Here is a 21,059-nt window from a genome sequence, read left to right as displayed (position 1 = left end):
TTTTTTAATTAAATGGCAATTTTCACCAGTCCTGATGTGTGTGTCAAATATGTTGAGTTTTGAAGTATTTTAAGGGGGTCAAATTACAGCTCAAAGAGGCAAAAATTAAATTTTTTAGGAAACTCTTGTTTTGAAGGGGTTTTTGCCAACTTCCTGTTGGTTTTTGCTAAAGGATCTCATTGAATTAAATGTAGGTCTAAGTGAGACCTACATAGAGGTTTTTGTTCCCATGTCTCTACGACATTCTTAACAGAAGTTACACGCAGTTTTATCTGTTTTTTCCTAGGGGGCGCTGGAGTGCAATTTTGAGTTTTTTTTTTCTTTTATTAGATGGCAATTTTCACTAGTCCTGATGTGTGTTTCAAATATGGTGAGTTTTGAAGCATGTTAAGGGGGTCAAATTACAGCTCAAAGAGGTGGCGGAATAATAATAATAATAAAACCTTAGAAATACAATAGGGTCCTCTGTTTCCAAGGGACATTCTGTCCCTAATTAATGCTTCAATCCCACGCAGGATGCTCACAAGAATGAGGCAATAATACAAGCATACCTACTGTGTTGCTGTTCAATCCCACGCAGGATGCTCACAAGAATGAGGCAATAATACAAGCATACCTACTGTGTTGCTGGTCAGTCCCACAAAGACAAAAAAACGACAGAACAAGCGGTTTCTTTTAAAGGTACAAAGTTGCACAGGTTTTTATTTATTTGTTTTTTTGAATCAGTATTTGAAAATACTCAACAATGAAAGTTAAATGAAACGATAACGATAATAATTAATATTTGCAAAAAAGTAGACTTAAAATCTTAATCATTTTTTTTTTTTTTTTAGTTTTAGTTCAGTTTTGTTTGTCCTCCATTTTCTGAGTGAAACACCTGAGGGAAGCAAAGCAAAGCCACCACTGAAGTATTGGAAGGAAACAAAACAAAAAAAAAGCGAGATCACCAAAGAAAAACCAAGACGCTCACACAGGAGTGACTCGGTATTTACACGACTGATTGAAAAGAGAAACGAGTATTATAAAAAAAAATTAAACTCAAGTTGCCATTTTAAAGAAGTCGAAAAAATAAAAAAAAGTTTCAGGATGCACACTGTAAGACACTTTCCTGACTTGTTGTTTTGAAAGAAAGCTTTTTTTGTTGTTGTTTCAGCAAGAAACTTGACATCAAGGTTGTTGTAGGGCAGGGGTGTCCAAACTTTTTCCACTGAGGGCCGCACACGGAAAAATCAAGGCAAGCGGGGGCCGTTTTGATATGTTTTTACTTCAAAAACCAATACAATATATGTGTAAAAATATACATTCAGGCTTGATCCTGGGGACCCCAAAGGATTTTGGTCCAAAAAATATTTAAAATATGTCATTATTTTGTATTGTTATTCAAGGTTTAAATCTGTAGATCAACATTAGGTCTATCTCTCAATATAACATTTTTAAAGATTGAAGTTGTATGCCCTTTTTGTCAAAGAAAACCCTGTTTTGTTATGGAAAAAAAACACAAAATATGCAATAGTTTTACCCCAAATACAATTTTAAAGAGGAATATTTGAGATTATAAGGATTTTGGTCAAAAATATTTAAAATGTGTCATTATTTTGTATTATTGTTATTCAATGTATAAATCTGTAGATCAACATTAGGTCTATCTGTCATTATAACATTTTTAAAGATTGAAGTTGTATGCCCTTTTTGTCAAAGAAAACACTGTTTTGTTATGGGGAAAAACCACAAAATATGCAATAGTTTCCCCAAATACAATTTTAAAGTGGAATATTTGAGATTATAGGGATTTTGGTCAAAAATATTTAACATGTGTCATTATTTTGTATTATTGTTATTCAATGTATAAATCTGTAGATCAACATTAGGTCTATCTGTCATTATAACGTTTTTAAAGACTGAAGTTGTATGTCCTTTTTGTCAAAGAAAACCCTGTTTTGTTATGGAAAAAACAAAAACAAAATATGTAATAGTTTCCCCCAATACAATTTTGAAGTGGAATATTTGAGATTATAAGGATTTTGGTCAAAAATATTAAAAATGTGTCTTTATTTTGGATTATTGTTATTCAAGGTTTAAATATGTAGATCAACATTAGGTCTATTTGTCAATATAACGTTTTTAAAGATTGAAGTTGTATGCCCTTTTCGTCAAAGAAAACCCTGTTTTGTTATGGGAAAAAAAACACAAAATATGCAATAGTTTCCCCCAATAGAATTTTTAAGTGGAATATTTGAGATTATAAGGATTTTGGTAAAAAAATATTTAAAATGTGTCATTATTTTGTATTGTTATTCAATGTTTAAATGTCTAGATCAACATTAGGTCTATCTGTCAATAGAACGTTTTCAAAGATTGAAGTTGTATGCCCTTTTTGTCAAAGAAAACACTGTTTTGTTAATGAAAAAACAAAAACAAAATATGCAATAGTTTCCCCCAATACAATTTTAAAGTGGAATATTTGAGATTATAAGGATTTTGGTCAAAAAATATTTAAAATGTGTCATTATTTTGTATTATTGTTATTCAAGGTTTAAATCTGTAGATCAACATTAGGTCTATCTGTCAATACAACGTTTTTAAAGATTGAAGTCGTATGCCCTTTTTGTCAAAGAAAACACTGTTTTGTTATGGGAAAAAAACACAAAATATGCAATAGTTTCCCCAAATACAATTTAAAGTGGAATATTTGAGATTATAGGGATTTTGGTCAAAAATATTTAAAATGTGTCATTATTTTGTATTATTGTTATTCAATGTATAAATCTGTAGATCAACATTAGGTCTATCTGTCATTATAACGTTTTTAAAGACTGAAGTCGTATGCCTTTTTTGTCAATGAAAACACTGTTTTGTTATGGGAAAAAAACACAAATATGCAATAGTTTCCCCAAATAGAATTTTAAAGTGGAATATTTGAGATTATAAGGATTTTGGTCAAAAATATTTAAAATGTGTCTTTATTTTGTATTATTGTTATTCAAGGTTTAAATCTGTAGATCAACATTAGGTCTATTTGTCAATATAACGTTTTGTATGCCCTTTTCGTCAAAGAAAACCCTGTTTTGTTATGGGGAAAAAAACACAAAATATGCAATAGTTTCCCCCAATAGTATTTTAAAGTGGAATATTTGAGATTATAAGGATTTTGGTAAAAAAATATTTAAAATGTGTCATTATTTTGTATTGTTATTCAATGTTTAAATCTGTAGATCAACATTAGGTCTATCTGTCATTATAACGTTTTTAAAGATTGAAGTTGTATGCCCTTTTTGTCAAAGAAAACACAGTTTTGTTAATGAAAAAACAAAAACAAAATATGCAATAGTTTCCCCCAATACAATTTTAAAGTGGAATATTTGAGATTATAAGGATTTTGGTCAAAAAATATTTAAAATGTGTCATTATTTTGTATTATTGTTATTCAAGGTTTAAATCTGTAGATCAACATTAGGTCTATCTGTCAATACAACGTTTTTAGAGATTGAAGTCGTATGCCCTTTTTGTCAAAGAAAACACTGTTTTGTTATGGGAAAAAAACACAAAATATGCAATAGTTTCCCCAAATACAATTTTAAAGTGGAATATTTGAGATTATAGGGATTTTGGTCAAAAATATTTAAAATGTGTCATTATTTTGTATTATTGTGATTCAATGTATAAATCTGTAGATCAACATTAGGTCTATCTGTCATTATAACGTTTTTAAAGACTGAAGTCGTATGCCCTTTTTGTCAATGAAAACACTGTTTTGTTATGGGAAAAAAACACAAAATATGCAATAGTTTCCCCAAATAGAATTTTAAAGTGGAATATTTGAGATTATAAGGATTTTGGTCAAAAATATTTAAAATGTGTCTTTATTTTGTATTATTGTTATTCAAGGTTTAAATCTGTAGATCAACATTAGGTCTATTTGTCAATATAACGTTTTGTATGCCCTTTTCGTCAAAGAAAACCCTGTTTTGTTATGGGGAAAAAAACACAAAATATGCAATAGTTTCCCCCAATAGTATTTTAAAGTGGAATATTTGAGATTATAAGGATTTTGGTCAAAAATATTTAAAATGTGTCTTTATTTTGGATTATTGTTATTCAAGGTTTAAATATGTAGATCAACATTAGGTCTATCTGTCATTATAATGTTTTTAAAGACTGAAGTTGTATGTCCTTTTTGTCAAAGAAAACACTGTTTTGCTATGGAAAAAAAACACAAATTATGCAATAGTTTCCCCAAATAGAATTTTAAACACAATCGTCTTGAGATCAACTTCAGATCCATCTGTCAATTATAACTTTTATTGTAGTTTATGTTTATTGTTTGTTCTTATTAGGCCCTTCTTTAGAAAAAAAAACTACTTTGTTTTTTGTATGGGAAACACAAAATATGCAACATTTTTCCCCAAAAAATATCTCAAAGTGGAATATTTAATGTGACATTGATTGTGATTAATTATTATTTTTTTAAAGAAAATAACAGCCTGCATAGCAGCTTTGTGTTATTAGAGTAAACATTGCAACATTTTCTTGTCACATTTTACCTGTTTACTCTTTTATACTACTCTTTCTGTTTTTTATTTTTTTAATCGTATTTTTAGAATGTGCTTAGGGCCGTGAAAAAATTACCGGCGGGCCACACTTTGGACACCCCTGTTGTAGGGCTCTTCTGATCACTAAGGGGGGGAACAAACCTTTGGTCAGTGAAGAAACAAAAAACAAAAAAAAAAGACAGAAAAAGAGAAGTCAACAAGTGTTTTTGTTGTGGTTGTTGACAACATCTTGGGTTCCTCACAGAGGAAAGAAGGAAAGAAAAGGTGCTCTTGGCATAAAACTTTGTCTTGATTGTCCATGAAAAGAAAGAAAAAAAAAACCCTCCCCGCCTTGCTGGCGATTAGAATATACAATCACAGCGTGAAACCACAACCTCCTTTGCTGGAAAGGAATGAGAGTTTGACCACGGTCCCTGGGCCCTCAGGGGGAGGGGGCGGGGGTCTTCTCCTGGGGGCGGGGGTCCTGCAGGCAGTGCTCGCGCACCACGGGCAGGGGGTGGGCCTCCGTGTTGAAGACCCAGTCCTCCAGGGGGAGGAGGTCGTCCTCGGAGAAGAGCAGGTACAAATACCTGAGGAGAAGGAGGAGGTTTGTTTTACTGTTGGTGGTGGTGTCAACTTTCATGGAGTCCATGTTGATTCTCTGCTCTGACTGAAGAGATTCACTTCTTTGCACTCAGGAACCCTTTTTTTGGCCATATTTTGTTTACGGTACACATTTGCACGCCACACTTTGATCTATGTATATTATATATATATATATATATATATATATATATATATATATATACATATATATATATATATATATATATATATATATACATATATATCAGAATGTAAAATTTACATTTGTTTAATTACTGTAAATAAAAAAAATCTGTAATTTTACAGTAACATTTTGGCACCCTAAGCTACCAGTTTGTTTTTACCGCAAATCAACAAATGTAGATTTTTCTGTGTATTTCTGTAAATGCAAAAACGGCACCACTGCTTATTACAGTTAAAAAAAAATCCTTTTTTTTTTTTCATTTAGAGAAAAATGCTGTCAAAACCAAAGTAAATTTCACAATTTCACCACAAAATCTATTGCTACTTTTATATTGCACAATTTGATGGATAACTTGCTTTCAAATCCTTATTATTAGTATTTATTTAAAAAAAATGGTTTGAACGTCTGATCATATACTTTTGCATAATTAGACAGTATTTAAGTTTTAAGTTAACATCATTTGCGATAACATGGAGTACATGTATTTTTTTTTTCCCGGCCAAAATAGAAAGAAAGAATACGTTTACTAAGACAAGATACTTTATTGATACGTGTTTATGGAGAGGCGGCGCCAGGGAACAAGAAGCACGGCAGGGCACGCTTGAGCCCGGCCCAAGATGGCGGCGAGGAGGCGGAGAATGCGGCCGAGCGGAGAGGTGGGGCGTGCCGGGAGCGACTTCACAATCAAAATCAGGTGCGTGGATCGTGCACCGGCACACAATTAACTTATCTCCTCTCTGCCATCTTGGGCCAGGCTCCAGCGTGTCCTGCCCCGCTGCTCGTTCGCCGGCTCCGCCTCTCCACAGTGTTATTTCCAGGCTTTCCAAATCAAATGAACGGGTTGGGCAGCTGCGATGTAGCGCACAGGAAACCTAACCTTGCACGTCCAAGACTTACTTGAGAGTCTCTGCCAGGAAGAAGCTCTGCTGCATGTTGTCGTGACCGTCCGCCAGCGTGTAGACGTCGCGTATCCCCGAGAAGCCGAACTCCACTCTGCAGTGTCGCTCCAGAGCCTGACGAGCACAACTCAATGTTTATCAATCAATGTTTACCTATATAGCCCTAAATCACTAGTGTCTCAAAGGGCTGCACAAGCCACGACATCCTGGGCTCAGATCCCACAAGGAAAAACTCAACCCAATGGGATAACAATGAGAGACCTTGGAGGGGACCGCACTCTTGCGTTCATAGAAGTACAAAGGACTAATGAAGAGTTAGCCATGCGGATTAGCGTCATTAGCCCCACTACAATGTGTACTAATTAAGCAAGACCCTGACATGCTCCGTGTTGCACCTTTGTACTCGCTAATTGAAGGCGGCTGATCCAGCCGTCGTTTCAAAGAATGCTAACTCCATCATGCTAACCCTCGTGCTCTTGGCTCAGCTAATGTCGAGTTGAGTTTGTGTTTACAAACCCCGTTTCTATAATAGTTGGGAAATTGTGTTAGATGTAAATATAAACGGAATACAATGATTTGCAAATCCTTTTCAACCCATATTCAGTTGAATATGCTACAAGGACAACATATTTGATGTTCAAACTGACAAACTTTTTTTTGTTGTCTTGCAAATAATAATTATCTTGGAATTTCATGGTTGCAACACGTGCCAAAGTAGTTGGGAAAGGGCATGTTCACCACTGTGTTACATCACCTTTTCTTTTAACAACACTCAATAAACGTTTGGGAACTGAGGAAACTAATTGTTGAAGCTTTGAAAGTGGAATTCTTTCCCATTCTTGTTTTATGTAGAGCTTCAGTCGTTCAACAGTCCGGGGTCTCTGTTGTTGTATTTTAGGCTTCAAAATTTTCAGTGGGAGACAGGTCTGGACTACAGGCAGGCCAGTGTAGTACCCAGACTCTTTTACTATGAACCAGGCTGTTGTAATACGTGGTGTGGCATTGTCTTGCTGAAATAAGCAGGGGCGTCCATGATAACGTTCCTTGATTGGCAATATATGTTGCTCCAAAACTTCTATGTACCTTTCAGCATTAATGGTGCCTTCACAGATGTGTAAGTTACCAATGCCTTGGGCACTAATACACCCCCATACCATCACACATGCTGACTTTTGAAATTTGCGCCTATAACAATCCGGATGGTTCTTTTCCTCTTTGTTCCTGAGGGCACAAACGTCCATAGTTTCCGAAAACAATTTAAAATGTGGACTCGTCAGACCACGGAACACTTTTGCAAGGGGTTCTGGGTATTTGTTCTGTTGTGTTGATGTTGTGTTACAGTGCGGATATTCTCCCGAAATGTGTTTGTCATTCTTGTTTGGTGTGGGTTCACAGTGTGGTGCATATTTGTAACAGTGTTAATTAAAGTTGTTTATACGGCCACCCTCAGTGTGACCTGTATGGCTGTTGACCAAGTATGCGTTGCATTTACTTGTGTGTGTGTGTAGAATCCGCATATATTACATAACTGGGCCGGCACGCTGATTGTATGCCGGAAAAGCGGACATGACGAGAGGTTGTAGAGGACGCTAAAAGCAGTACCTTTAAGGCATGCCGGCGATATTTTTGTCCGAGTGGAAATCGGGAGAAATTCGGGATAATGGTTGCCCCGGTAGATTTTCGGGGGGGGGGCACTGAAATTCGGGAGTCTCTTGGGAAAATTGCTAGGGTTGGCAAGTATTAGAATTAGCGGTGAATGCACCACCGCTGTATAATACCGGCGGGCCAATCCTAATGTTAATTTAATATTGGCTCAAGGGCCAAAATAAATTACATGGCGGCCCAAATTTGGCCCGCGGGCCAGAGTTTGACACCAATGTCTTAAGTGGTGTACGTGCGTATAAATGTTTTAATGTGGGTCCAACACACCTTACCATAGGGCTGGGCCAACATGTTAAGTCTTTAAATGTCACATTTGTCTTTTAAAGACTCCATCAATATATTCATGGCGCAGGAATGGTGCGAGACTGAAGACTGACATGCGCTCCGTTAACCTGCCAGAATTTACGATGGCTTGTTTATTATTGAACGGGAAGTCACTTTTCAGCGGGGACGTGCTACTTTTTAACAAAAGAAAACACACAATGCGAGCGTGAAATCCTTTCAAACTTTGGACTATTATTTTGAAGACCGTAAAGATGATGACAACCGTAGAGCAGGAAGCTGAGCTCAGGCTCCATTCCAGACTGCCCGAAGCAAAACGTAAACAAATATGTCCTGCAAGCTCAAAAGTAATGTTTTGGTAAATGTGAGCGGTTCGTGCTGTCTTTATTGTCATCTGCAGGGTCCTGGCTGCTCAGTACAATATGGCTGGAAACAGTAATGATACAAGAAGAACGGAATGCACGTTTCTTCTTACATTTGTATGACGTATATTAAAATGCCACCACATTGGTTTATGATTAGTTTTTAAAACTGTTGCATAACGGATATACAGCTTAACCCTGGAACCGATTATTTCTACAGTATTCTGGCGAATTTGACACGTTTTAAAAAAAATACTTTTAGGGTAGGGAATGAATAACCAATTGATATTTAAATATGAGTTTAATGACAATATATTATAATGATTAAAAACTACTAAAATAATATAGTGATGTTTAAAAAAATATTCAGAATGGTACACTATCATCAAACAGCATTGGTAGATTAAGGCAAACATTATTCTTGTTTGTTGTAAAAAAAAATGTTAAATCGGAAAAATATATTTTTAATAGTACCGGTAAATTTATTTTTTATCTGTTTTGTCATGAAGATATTTTACAACGATTAATTTTTGTTACCAGCAAATAAATAAAAAAAGTGAATAAAAAAATTCAAGTAAACGTGTATATATGTACATGTATATATATATATATATATATATATATATATATATGTATATACACACACACACATTTACATATATACATGTGTATGTATATATATTTATATATACGTATATATATATTCATATACACACAAATTTACATACATATATATACACACACATATATATATATATATATATATTCATATACACACATTTACATATATATATATTTATATATATATACATGTATATATGTATACACATTTACATATATATAAATGTATATATATACACACATTTACGTATATATATATATACATATATATATATATATACATATATATATATATATATATATATATATATCCTGGGGATAGGTTGATTGGCAACACTAAATTGGCCCTAGTGTGTGAATGTAAGTGTGAATGTTGTCTGTCTATCTGTGTTGGCCCTGCGATGAGGTGGAGACTTGTCCAGGGTGTACCCTGCCTTCCGCCCGATTGTAGCTGAGATAGGCGCCAGCGCCCCCCGCGACCCCGAAAGGGAATAAGCGGTAGGAAATGGATGGATGGATATATATATACACATTTACATTTACATATATGTATTCATATACACACATTTACATATATATATGTATATACATGTATATATATATATATATATATATATATATATATATATATATATATATATATATATATATATATATGTGTGTGTATATATATATATATTCATATACACACATTTACATATTCTGTATATATATTTATATATATGTATATATATACACATTTACATATATCTATATACACACACATTTACATACATATATATAGATAGATATATATATAGATATATGTAAATGTGGATATATATATATATATATATATATATATATATATATATATATATATATATATATATATATATATTTTTTTTTTTTTTTCAAAATGGAGGAGGCTGATTTCAATACCGGTAATTTGAAATCGCATAAAGGGAAGAAGATTAAGAGCTATTCAGTAGGATTTAAGGTCCAAGCTTACATCACACTCAAATTTTTACTGCATGCCTTTGGTAAGAGCCGGAGTGAGAAGAGCTTTTAAAATAATTAGCACCCCGGCGGCAATTCAAGGAAATACGGTATATATATATATATATATATATGTATGTATATATATATATATATATATATATATATATATATATATACATACACATATATATATATATATATATATATATATATATATATACATATATACCGTATTTATATATATTTATATATATATATGTATATATATATATATATATATATATATATATACCGTGTTTTTTTATATATATATATATATATATATATATATATATATATATATATATATATGACCTGTGGCTTCTTGTCCGCTGAGGTAATGTAGTGAAACACATAGTCAGTATAGTCTGTGAAATACCATACATGAGCTCCAGTTTGTGTCAATGTTTTCATTTTTAACATGTTTTGGTCCTTGCATGAAAGTTAAAAATCTTCAAAAAATACTTCAAGATTTGCAAGTACAGTTAAAAAAAAACCTAACATGATGTTGGAAGTGATTATTTTGACCCAAAGTTTGGTCCTAAGAGGGAGTTTTTCCTTGCTTCTAATGTTAACCGCGTGATTTTGACTCTTAATGCAACTTATCAGACTCATTTAGTGACACGATGCGTTCAATGTCCTCACCTCCACGGCCTCCCAGCCCCAGTCCCTGTACTTGGGGTCATGGGTCAACCTCCACAGGTACATGTAGCTCTCGATGACCTCAGGTCGCAGGATGTAGTATCTGTCGCTCAATCGGGTCGCCGTGGCCTCGGCGCCGCTGTCGAATCGGAAGGTCTCGGGTCCCAGTTTGGTAGCTGCAAGGGAACAAAACAACATTTTCATGGTTTATTGTCGTCACGTACTCACATAAAACACTCACATATTTAGTTTTTAATTTAAGCATCCCTTGTGGCAAATAAAAGCTCAGTAATTGCCTCACTCCAGCTTCCCTTAAAGCACAGGAGGAATATTCACCTCTTTCCTCCTCAATTTATCTCAAGGATGCTGGAGTTTGAACCGCAGTCACTTAAGTCCACTTTTCAATGACTTCCAATTTAAGGCAACATGAGGATTTGCTTTTACTTCACCACATTTCTCTTCTACTCCTCCACTGTACTCAAGTTTAACACGTTCAATGTTTTCTAATATCAACATGTTGATCATTAAGAAAATTAAGTATTTAAATACTGTCTATATATTTAATTCTAGATGACAAAAAATACAACGTGCGATTTTTTGTGATAAAGCAATGGACGTCAACAAGCAACTGATTAATTGGTAATATTTTTAAGTATTTATGTATTTGAGATGTATTAAATTAAAAATAAATGTATAAATGGAAAAAAAGTAAAAAAAATAATAAAAGAAGAAAATATATTAATTATATTATATAGTGTTATATCCGTGATTAACAGTATGGATTTCTTAAAAAATGTTTTTACAATATTGTATCTTTTTAGATAAAAATCGGTTTTATATTGAATAATGACTATTTTTTTTACATAATAAACTTAAAAATAAAAAATACTTGTATTTTATAAAGAACATTTGTGAAATGAAAAATGTACATAAAATACTGTTTATATATTTAATTTTAAATGACAAAAAATATAAAGTGCAATTTTTTGTGATTAAAAAAAACAACGGAGGTCAACAAACAACTGATTAATTGGCGATATTTTTAAGTATTTATGTATTTGAAATGTATTAAACTAAAAATAAACGTATACATAAAAAATAAGTTTTAAAAAAAAGAAGAAAGAAATAGATTATTTACATCATAAAGTATTATATCTATGATTAACAGTACGGATTAAAAACATTTTTTTTACAATATTGTATTTTTTTTATTAAAAAAATCGTTTTTTTATTAAATAATAATGTTTTTTTTAAATATAATAAACTTAAAAATAAAAAATACCTAAATTTTATAGAGAACATTTGTGAAATAAAAAATGTAAATTTAAATAGTGTTTATAAATAAAATTTTAGGTGACAAAAAATATTTAGTGGGATTTTCTGTGATTAAAAAAAGAATGAACATCAAAAAATAACTGATTAATTTGTATTATTTTTAAGTGTTTATGTATTCGAACTTCATTCTATTAAAAATATATTTTTTTTAATTAAAAAAAGTTTTAAAAAAAGGAGAAATAAATAGAATAATTATATCATATAGTATTATTATGTCAGTGATCAAAAGTATGATTTTTTTTTCAACAATGTTTTATCATTTTAGGAAAATAAATATTTTTTAATATTGAATAATAATGAATATTTTTTTAAATGCAATAACCTTAAAAAATAAAATTAAACTTATATTCGATCAAGAAAATTTGTGAAATAAAAAAAATATATACTGTTTGTATATTTAATTTTAGGTGACAATAACTTTTAGGTGGGATTTTCTGTTATTAAAAAAATGGACATCAAACAAATAACTGATTAATTTGTATTATTTTTTTAAGTGTTTATGTATTTTAACTCTTTTCAATGAAAAATAAATTTATAAATGATAAAGTAAAAAATAAAAATACATAGAATAACTATATCATGTACTATTATTATATCCGTGATTAACAGTATCGATTTATTCTTACAAGATTTTATCTTTTTAGGAAATAATATTTTATTATATTGAATAATAATGAACATTTTTAAAATATCCATCCATCCATTTTTCCACCGCTTGTCCCTTTTGGGGTCGCGGGGGGTCCTACTGCCTATCTCAGCTGCATTCGAATGGAAGGCGGGGTACACCCTGGACAAGTCGCCACCTCTTCACAGGGCATTTTTTTTAATAAAATAAATTTAGCTTGTATATTCAAGAAAATTTGGGAAATAAAAAATATTCAAACACTGTTCATATATTTAATTTTAGGTGACAAAAAATACTAAGTGGGATTTTCTGCAATTAAAATAAAGAATGGACATCAACAAATAACTGATTAATTGGTTTTATTTTTAAGGGGTTATGCATTTGAACTTAATTCAATTAAAAACATATTTAATAATGAAAAAAGTAAAAAAAAAAAGGAGAAATAAATAGAATAATCATAACCGTGATTAACAGCAGGGATTTTAAATTTTTTTTTTACAATATTTTATCTTTTTAGATAATTTTTTTTTTAAATATTGAATAATTATGAATGTTTTTAAAATATAACAACATTTAAATATATACCTTCTCAGTTGGTTATTTATGCCTCATATAACGTACACTTATTCAGCCTGTTGTTCACTATTCTTTATTTATTTTAAATTGCCTTTCAAATGTCTATTCTTGGTGTTGGATTTTATTAAATAAATTTCCCCCAAAAATGCGACCTATACTCCAGTGCGACTTAAATATGTTTTTTTCCTTCTTTATTATGCATTTTCGGCCGGTGCGACTTATACTCCGAAAAAATACGGTATTTCATTTTAGGTGACAAAAAATATTAAGTGGGATTTTCTGCGTTTAAAAAAAAAGAATGGACATCAACAAATAACTGATTAATTGGTAATATTTTTAAGGGTTTATGCATTTGAAATTAATTCAATTAAAAATTTATTTAATAATGAAAAAATTAAAAAATAAAAAAAAGAGAGGAATAAATGGAATAATCATATCCGTGATTAACAGTATGGATTTTTTTTTTTTTTTTACAATATTTTATCTTTTTAGATAAAAATATTTTTTTAATATTGAATAATAATTAATATTTTTAAAATATAACAAAATAATAATATACCTTCTCAGTTGGTTATTTATGCCTCATACAAAGTACACTTATTCAGCCTGTTGTTCACTATTCTTTATTTATTTTAAATTGCCTTTCAAATGTCTATTCTTGGTGTTGGATTTTATCAAAAAAATTTCCCCCCAAAATGCGACTTATACTCCAGTGCGACTTATATATGTTTTTTCCCTTCTTTGTTATGCATTTTCGGCCGGTGCGACTTATACTCCGAAAAAATACGGTATTTAATTTTAGGTGACAAAAAATATTAAGTGGGATTTTCTGCGTTTAAAAAAAGAATGGACATCAACAAATAACTGATTAATTGGTAATATTTTAAGGGTTTATGCATTTGAAATCAATTCAATTAAAAATTAATTTAATAATGAAAAAAGTAAAAAAAAAAAATAAACAGAGGAATAAATAGAATAATCATATCCATGATTGAGAGTATGGATTTTTTTTTTTTTACAATATTTTATCTTTTTAGATAAAAATATATTTTTAATATTGAATAATAATGAATATTTTTGAAATATAACAAAATAAAAATATACTTTCTCAGTTGGTTATTTATGCCTCATATAACGTGCACTTATTCAGCCTGTTGTTCACTATTCTTTATTTATTTTAAATTGCCTTTCAAATGTCTATTCTTGGTGTTGGATTTTATCAAATAAATTTACCCCCAAAATGTGACTTATACTCCAGTGCGACTTAAATATGTTTTTTTCTTTCTTTATTATGCATTTTCGGCCGGTGCGACCTATACTCTGAAAAAATATGGTATTTAATTTTATGTGACAAAAAATATTAAGTGGGATTTTCTGCGTTTAAAAAAAGAATGGACATCAACAAATAACTGATTAATTTGTAATAGTTTTAAGGGTTTATGCATTTGAAATCAATTCAATTAAAAATAAATGTAATAATGAAAAAAGTAAAAAAAAAAAAAGAGAGGAATAAATAGAATAATCATACCCGTGATTAACAGTATGGATTTTTTTTTCTTTACAATATTTTATCTTTTTAGATAAAAAATATTTTTTTAATATTGAAAAATAATGAACATGTTTAATATATAACAAAAGAATAATATACCTTCTCAGTTGGTTATTTATGCCTCATATAACGTACACTTATTCAGCCTGTTGTTCACTATTCTTTATTTATTTTAAATTGCCTTTCAAATGTCTATTCTTGGTGTTGGATTTTATCAAAAAAATTTCCCCCCAAAATGCGACTTATACTCCAGTGCGACTTATATATGTTTTTTTCCTTCTTTGTTATGCATTTTCGGCCGGTGCGACTTATACTCCGAAAAAATACGGTATTTAATTTTAGGTGACAAAAAATATTAAGTGGGATTTTCTGCATTTAAAATAAAGAATGTACATCAACAAATAACTGATTAATTGGTAATATTTTTAAGGGTTTATGCATTTGAAATTAATTCAATTAAAAATTAATTTAATAATGAAAAAAGTAAAAAAAAAAATAAACAGAGGAATAAATAGAATAATCATATCCGTGATTAAGAGTATGGATTTTTTTTTTTTTTTTACAATATTTTATCTTTTTAGATAAAAATATGTTTTTAATATTGAATAATAATTAATATTTTTAAAATATAACAAAATAATAATATACCTTCTCAGTTGGTTATTTATGCCTCATATAATGTACACTTATTCAGCCTGTTGTTCACTATTCTTTATTTATTTTAAATTGCCTTTCAAATGTCTATTCTTGGTGTTGGATTTTATCAAATAAATTTCCCCCAAAAATGCGACTTATACTCCAGTGCGACTTATATATGTTTTTTTTTCCTTCTTTATTATGCATTTTCGGCTGGTGCGACTTATACTCCGAAAAAATACGGTATTTAATTTTAGGTGACAAAAAATATTAGGTGGGATTTTCTGCGTTTAAAAAAAGAATGGACATCAACAAATAACTGATTAATTGGTAATATTTTTAAGGGTTTATGCATTTGAAATCAATTCAATTAAAAATTAATTTAATAATGAAAAAAGTAAATTAAAAAAAAGAGAGAGAGAAATAAATGAAATAACAATATCCGTAATTAACAGTATGGATTAATTATTATTATTATTTATTTATTTTTTTTACAATATTTTATCTTTTTAGATACAATTCTTTTTAAATATTGAATAATAATTAATATTTTTAAAATATAACAACATTTTAATATATATATATGTATATGTATATATATATGTATACTTATATGTTACACATTATACACCGATTTAGTGATTTTCTATTTATTTATTGTTTTTTTTAAAGAACCAAGCTAACGTCGTTCTACAGCCATCTTACTAGTCGGGCCTGACTCAACAGCACACCTCTGCACACCAGAGCCCTTGGTTTCACTTGTACAATCATCAAGTGACTTCTTAACGAGCAATTAATCAACACTCGTTACATGTAATCACCTGGCCCAAAGTGTGTTAAAGTCTGAGGCCTTTAAAGCGACTGTTGCACTGATGAAGGTGAGTCAGACCCACTTCATCACCCTCCCGTTGTCATGGCGACAGACACCAATGCAGGAGCTTCTTAACACCTGGGCTGTAGAAGTCAGCATCAAAAGTCTATGAAGGATTTTTTTTTTTTTTTGTGGTGACGCCATCGTCTTCTGGAGGCTTGAAATGAACTTCAAATGTGAGCTTCAAGGACGGCAGGAAGGAGAAGAGAACACTTGGGAAGTCCTCGCACATCAACATCTCTCTTGGAGACAAGAAAATACTAAGTGGGACGTTTCTTCCTTTATTAACATTCCCCGAGTTAACACTAGTCAAAGATCTTCTATATGACAGGAGCACTCTGCTGCTGCAAAGGTCCTAGTAGAAAAACATCAAAGATCTTCAAAAAGACATGAGTGCTGTGACATTCAATTATAGGAAACCAATTTAAAAAAATCATAGTTCATGATCATTTATGTAGCAAGTGCTGCTGTTTTTAGGAATGCTAGTCAAAGATCCTCAATATGACAGGAGCACTTCCCTGGTTTTAGGGATTCCAGTCAAAGATCCTCTATAAGACAGGACGAGGAGTAGTCTGGTGTTTTCTGTGGACCTATTGCAAAAATGTTAAAAATACTCTACATAAAAGAGGTAAAATTCAAGTCAAAGATCCTCTATGACACGGGACGAAGAGTAGTCTGATGTTTTTTGTGGACCTATTGCAAAAATGTTAAAAATACTCTACGTAAAAAAGGCAAAACTCTAGTTAAAGATCCTCTATAAGACAGGACGAAGAGTAGTCCGGTGTTTTTTGTGGACCTATTGCAAAAATGTTAAAAATACTCTACGTAAAAAAGGCAAAACTCTAGTTAAAGATCCTCTATAAGACAGGACGAAGAGTAGTCCGGTGTTTTTTGTGGACCTATTGCAAAAATGTTAAAAAATACTCTACATAAAAGAGGCAAAACTGTAGTCAAAGATCCTCTATAAGACAGGACGAGGAGTAGTCTGGTGTTTTCTGTGGACCTATTGCAAAAATGTTAAAAATACTCTACATAAAAGAGGCAAAATTCAAGTCAAAGATCCTCTATGACACGGGACGAAGAGTAGTCTGATGTTTTTTGTGGACCTATTGCAAAAATGTTAAAAATACTCTACATAAAAAAGGCAAAACTCTAGTTAAAGATCCTCTATAAGACAGGACGAAGAGTAGTCCGGTGTTTTTTGTGGACCTATTGCAAAAATGTTAAAAATACTCTACATAAAAGAGGCAAAATTCAAGTCAAAGATCCTCTATGAGACAGGACGAAGAGTAGTCTAGTGTTTTTTGTGGACCTATTTCAAAAATATTAAAAATACTCTACATAAAAAAGGCAAAACTCTAGTCAAATATCCTCTATAAGACAGGACGAGGAGTAGTCTGGTGTTTTCTGTGGACCTATTGCAAAAATGTTAAAAATACTCTACATAAAAGAGGTAAAATTCAAGTCAAAGATCCTCTGTGACACGGGACGAAGAGTAGTCTGATGTTTTTTGTGGACCTATTTCAAAAATATTAAAAATACTCTACATAAAAAAGGCAAAACTCTAGTCAAATATCCTCTATAAGACAGGACGAGGAGTAGTCTGGTGTTTTCTGTGGACCTATTGCAAAAATGTTAAAAATACTCTACATAAAAGAGGTAAAATTCAAGTCAAAGATCCTCTGTGACACGGGACGAAGAGTAGTCTGATGTTTTTTGTGGACCTATTGCAAAAATGTTAAAAATACTCTACGTAAAAAAGGCAAAACTCTAGTTAAAGATCCTCTATAAGACAGGACGAGGAGTAGTCTGGTGTTTTCTGTGGACCTATTGCAAAAATATTAAAAATACTCTACATAAAAGAGGTAAAATTCTAGTCAAAGATCCTCTATGACACAGGACGAAGAGTAGTCTGGTGTTTTCTGTGGACCTATTGCAAAAATGTTAAAAATACTCTACATAAAAGAGGTAAAATTCAAGTCAAAGATCCTCTATGACACAGGACGAAGAGTAGTCTGATGTTTTTTGTGGACCTATTGCAAAAATGTTAAAAATACTCTACATAAAAGAGGCAAAATTCTAGTCAAAGATCCTCTATAAGACTGGACGAGGAGTAGTCTGGTGTTTTCTGTGGACCTATTGCAAAAATATTAAAAATACTCTACATAAAAGAGGTAAAATTCTAGTCAAAGATCCTCTATGACACAGGACGAAGAGTAGTCTGGTGTTTTCTGTGGACCTATTGCAAAAATGTTAAAAATACTCTACATAAAAGAGGTAAAATTCAAGTCAAAGATCCTCTATGACACAGGACGAAGAGTAGTCTGATGTTTTTTGTGGACCTATTGCAAAAATGTTAAAAATACTCTACATAAAAGAGGCAAAATTCAAGTCAAAGATCCTCTATGACACAGGACAAAGAGTAGTCTGGTGTTTTTTGTGGACCTATTGCAAAAATGTTAAAAATACTCTACATAAAAGGGGCAAAACTCTAGTCAAAGATCCTCTATAAGACAGGACGAAGAGTAGTCTGGTGTTTTTTGTGGACCTATTGCAAAAATATTAAAAATACTCCACATAAAAGAGGCAAAACTCTAGTCAAAGATCCTCTATAAGACAGGACGAGGAGTAGTCTGGTGTTTTCTGTGGACCTATTGCGAAAATGTTAAAAATACTCTACATAAAAGAGGCAAAATTCAAGTAAAAGATCCTCTATGAGACAGGACGAGGAGTAGTCTGGTGTTTTCTGTGGAGCTATTGCAAAAATGTTAAAAATACTCTACATAAAAGAGGCAAAATTCTAGTCAAAGATCCTCTATAAGACAGGACGGGGAGTAGTCTGATGTTTTTTGTGGACCTATTGCGAAAATGTTAAAAATACTCTACATAAAAGAGGCAAAATTCAAGTCAAAGATCCTCTATGAGACAGGACCAGGAGTAGTCTGGTGTTTTCTGTGGACCTATTGCAAAAATGTTAAAAATACTCTACATAAAAGAGGCAAAATTCAAGTCAAAGATCCTCTATGACACAGGACAAAGTATAGTCTGGTGTTTTCTGTGGAGCTATTGCAAAAATGTTAAAAATACTCTACATAAAAGAGGCAAAATTCTAGTCAAAGATCCTCTATAAGACAGGACGGGGAGTAGTCTGATGTTTTTTGTGGACCTATTGCGAAAATGTTAAAAATACTCTACATAAAAGAGGTAAAATTCAAGTCAAAGATCCTCTATGACACAGGACGAAGAGTAGTCTGATGTTTTTTGTGGACCTATTGCAAAAATGTTAAAAATACTCTACATAAAAGAGGCAAAACTGTAGTCAAAGATCCTCTATAAGACAGGAGTAGTAGTCTGGTGTTTTCTGTGGACCTATTGCAAAAATGTTAAAAATACTCTACATAAAAGAGGCAAAATTCTAGTCAAAGATCCTCTATGACAGGACGGGGAGTAGTCTGGTGTTTTTTGTGGACCTATTGCACAAATGTTAAAAATACTCGACATAAAGAGGTAAAATTCAAGTCAAAGATCCTCTATAAGACAGGACGAAGAGTAGTCTGGTGTTTTTTGTGGACCTATTGCAAAAATGTTAAAAATACTCCACATAAAAGAGGCAAAACTCTAGTCAAAGATCCTCTATAAGACAGGACGAGGAGTAGTCTGGTGTTTTCTGTGGACCTATTGCGAAAATGTTAAAAATACTCTACATAAAGGAGGCAAAATTCAAGTCAAAGATCCTCTATTTGACAGGACGGGGAGTAGTCTGGTGTTTTCTGTGGACCTATTGCAAAAATGTTAAAAATACTCTACATAAAAGAGGTAAAATTAAAGTCAAAGATCCTCTATGACACAGGACGAAGAGTAGTCTGATGTTTTTTGTGGACCTATTGCGAAAATGTTAAAAATACTCTACATAAAAGAGGCAAAATTCAAGTCAAAGATCCTCTATGAGACAGGACAAAGTGTAGTCTGGTGTTTTCTGTGGACCTATTGCAAAAATGTGAAACATACTCTAAATAAAAGAGGTAAAATTCAAGTCAAAGATCCTCTATGACACAGGACGAAGAGTAGTCTGATGTTTTTTGTGGACCTATTGCAAAAATGTTAAAAATACTTTACATAAAAGAGGCAAAACTGTAGTCAAAGATCCTCTATAAGACAGGAGTAGTAGTCTGGTGTTTTCTGTGGACCTATTGCAAAAATGTTAAAAATACTCTACATAAAAGAGGTAAAATTCTAGTCAAAGATCCTCTATGACACAGGACGAAGAGTAGTCTGGTGTTTTCTGTGGAGCTATTGCAAAAATGTTAAAAATACTCTACATAAAAGAGGTAAAATTCAAGTCAAAGATCCTCTATGACACAGGACAAAGAGTAGTCTGATGTTTTTTGTGGACCTATTGCAAAAATGTTAAAAATACTCTACATAAAAGAGGCAAAATTCTAGTCAAAGATCCTCTATAAGACTGGACGAGGAGTAGTCTGGTGTTTTCTGTGGACCTATTGCAAAAATATTAAAAATACTCTACATAAAAGAGGTAAAATTCTAGTCAAAGATCCTCTATGACACAGGACGAAGAGTAGTCTGGTGTTTTCTGTGGACCTATTGCAAAAATGTTAAAAATACTCTACATAAAAGAGGTAAAATTCAAGTCAAAGATCCT

General features: G+C 31.7%; 1 protein-coding gene across 1 annotated transcript in view; it reads right to left on the bottom strand.

The window, feature by feature from the left end:
• Window positions 1-669: 669 nt before the first annotated feature.
• LOC133561705 (mannosyl-oligosaccharide 1,2-alpha-mannosidase IA) overlaps window positions 670-21,059 on the bottom strand; it is a 349,703-nt gene continuing 329,313 nt past the window's right edge. The window contains exons 10-12 of the mRNA XM_061915171.1: window positions 10,811-10,983; window positions 6,217-6,332; window positions 670-5,119 (exon numbers count right to left, since the gene is read on the bottom strand). Coding sequence (XP_061771155.1) covers window positions 4,972-5,119; window positions 6,217-6,332; window positions 10,811-10,983 — 437 coding nt within the window. The 3' untranslated portion in view covers window positions 670-4,971. The remainder of the gene's footprint in view (window positions 5,120-6,216; window positions 6,333-10,810; window positions 10,984-21,059) is intronic.

This window comes from Nerophis ophidion, linkage group LG11 (genome assembly GCF_033978795.1).
Source record: "Nerophis ophidion isolate RoL-2023_Sa linkage group LG11, RoL_Noph_v1.0, whole genome shotgun sequence".
NCBI classification, from domain to species: Eukaryota; Metazoa; Chordata; class Actinopteri; order Syngnathiformes; family Syngnathidae; genus Nerophis; species Nerophis ophidion.
The sequence above is the reverse complement of the archived record's forward strand: the minus strand, read 5'-3'. Positions and strand labels throughout refer to the sequence as shown.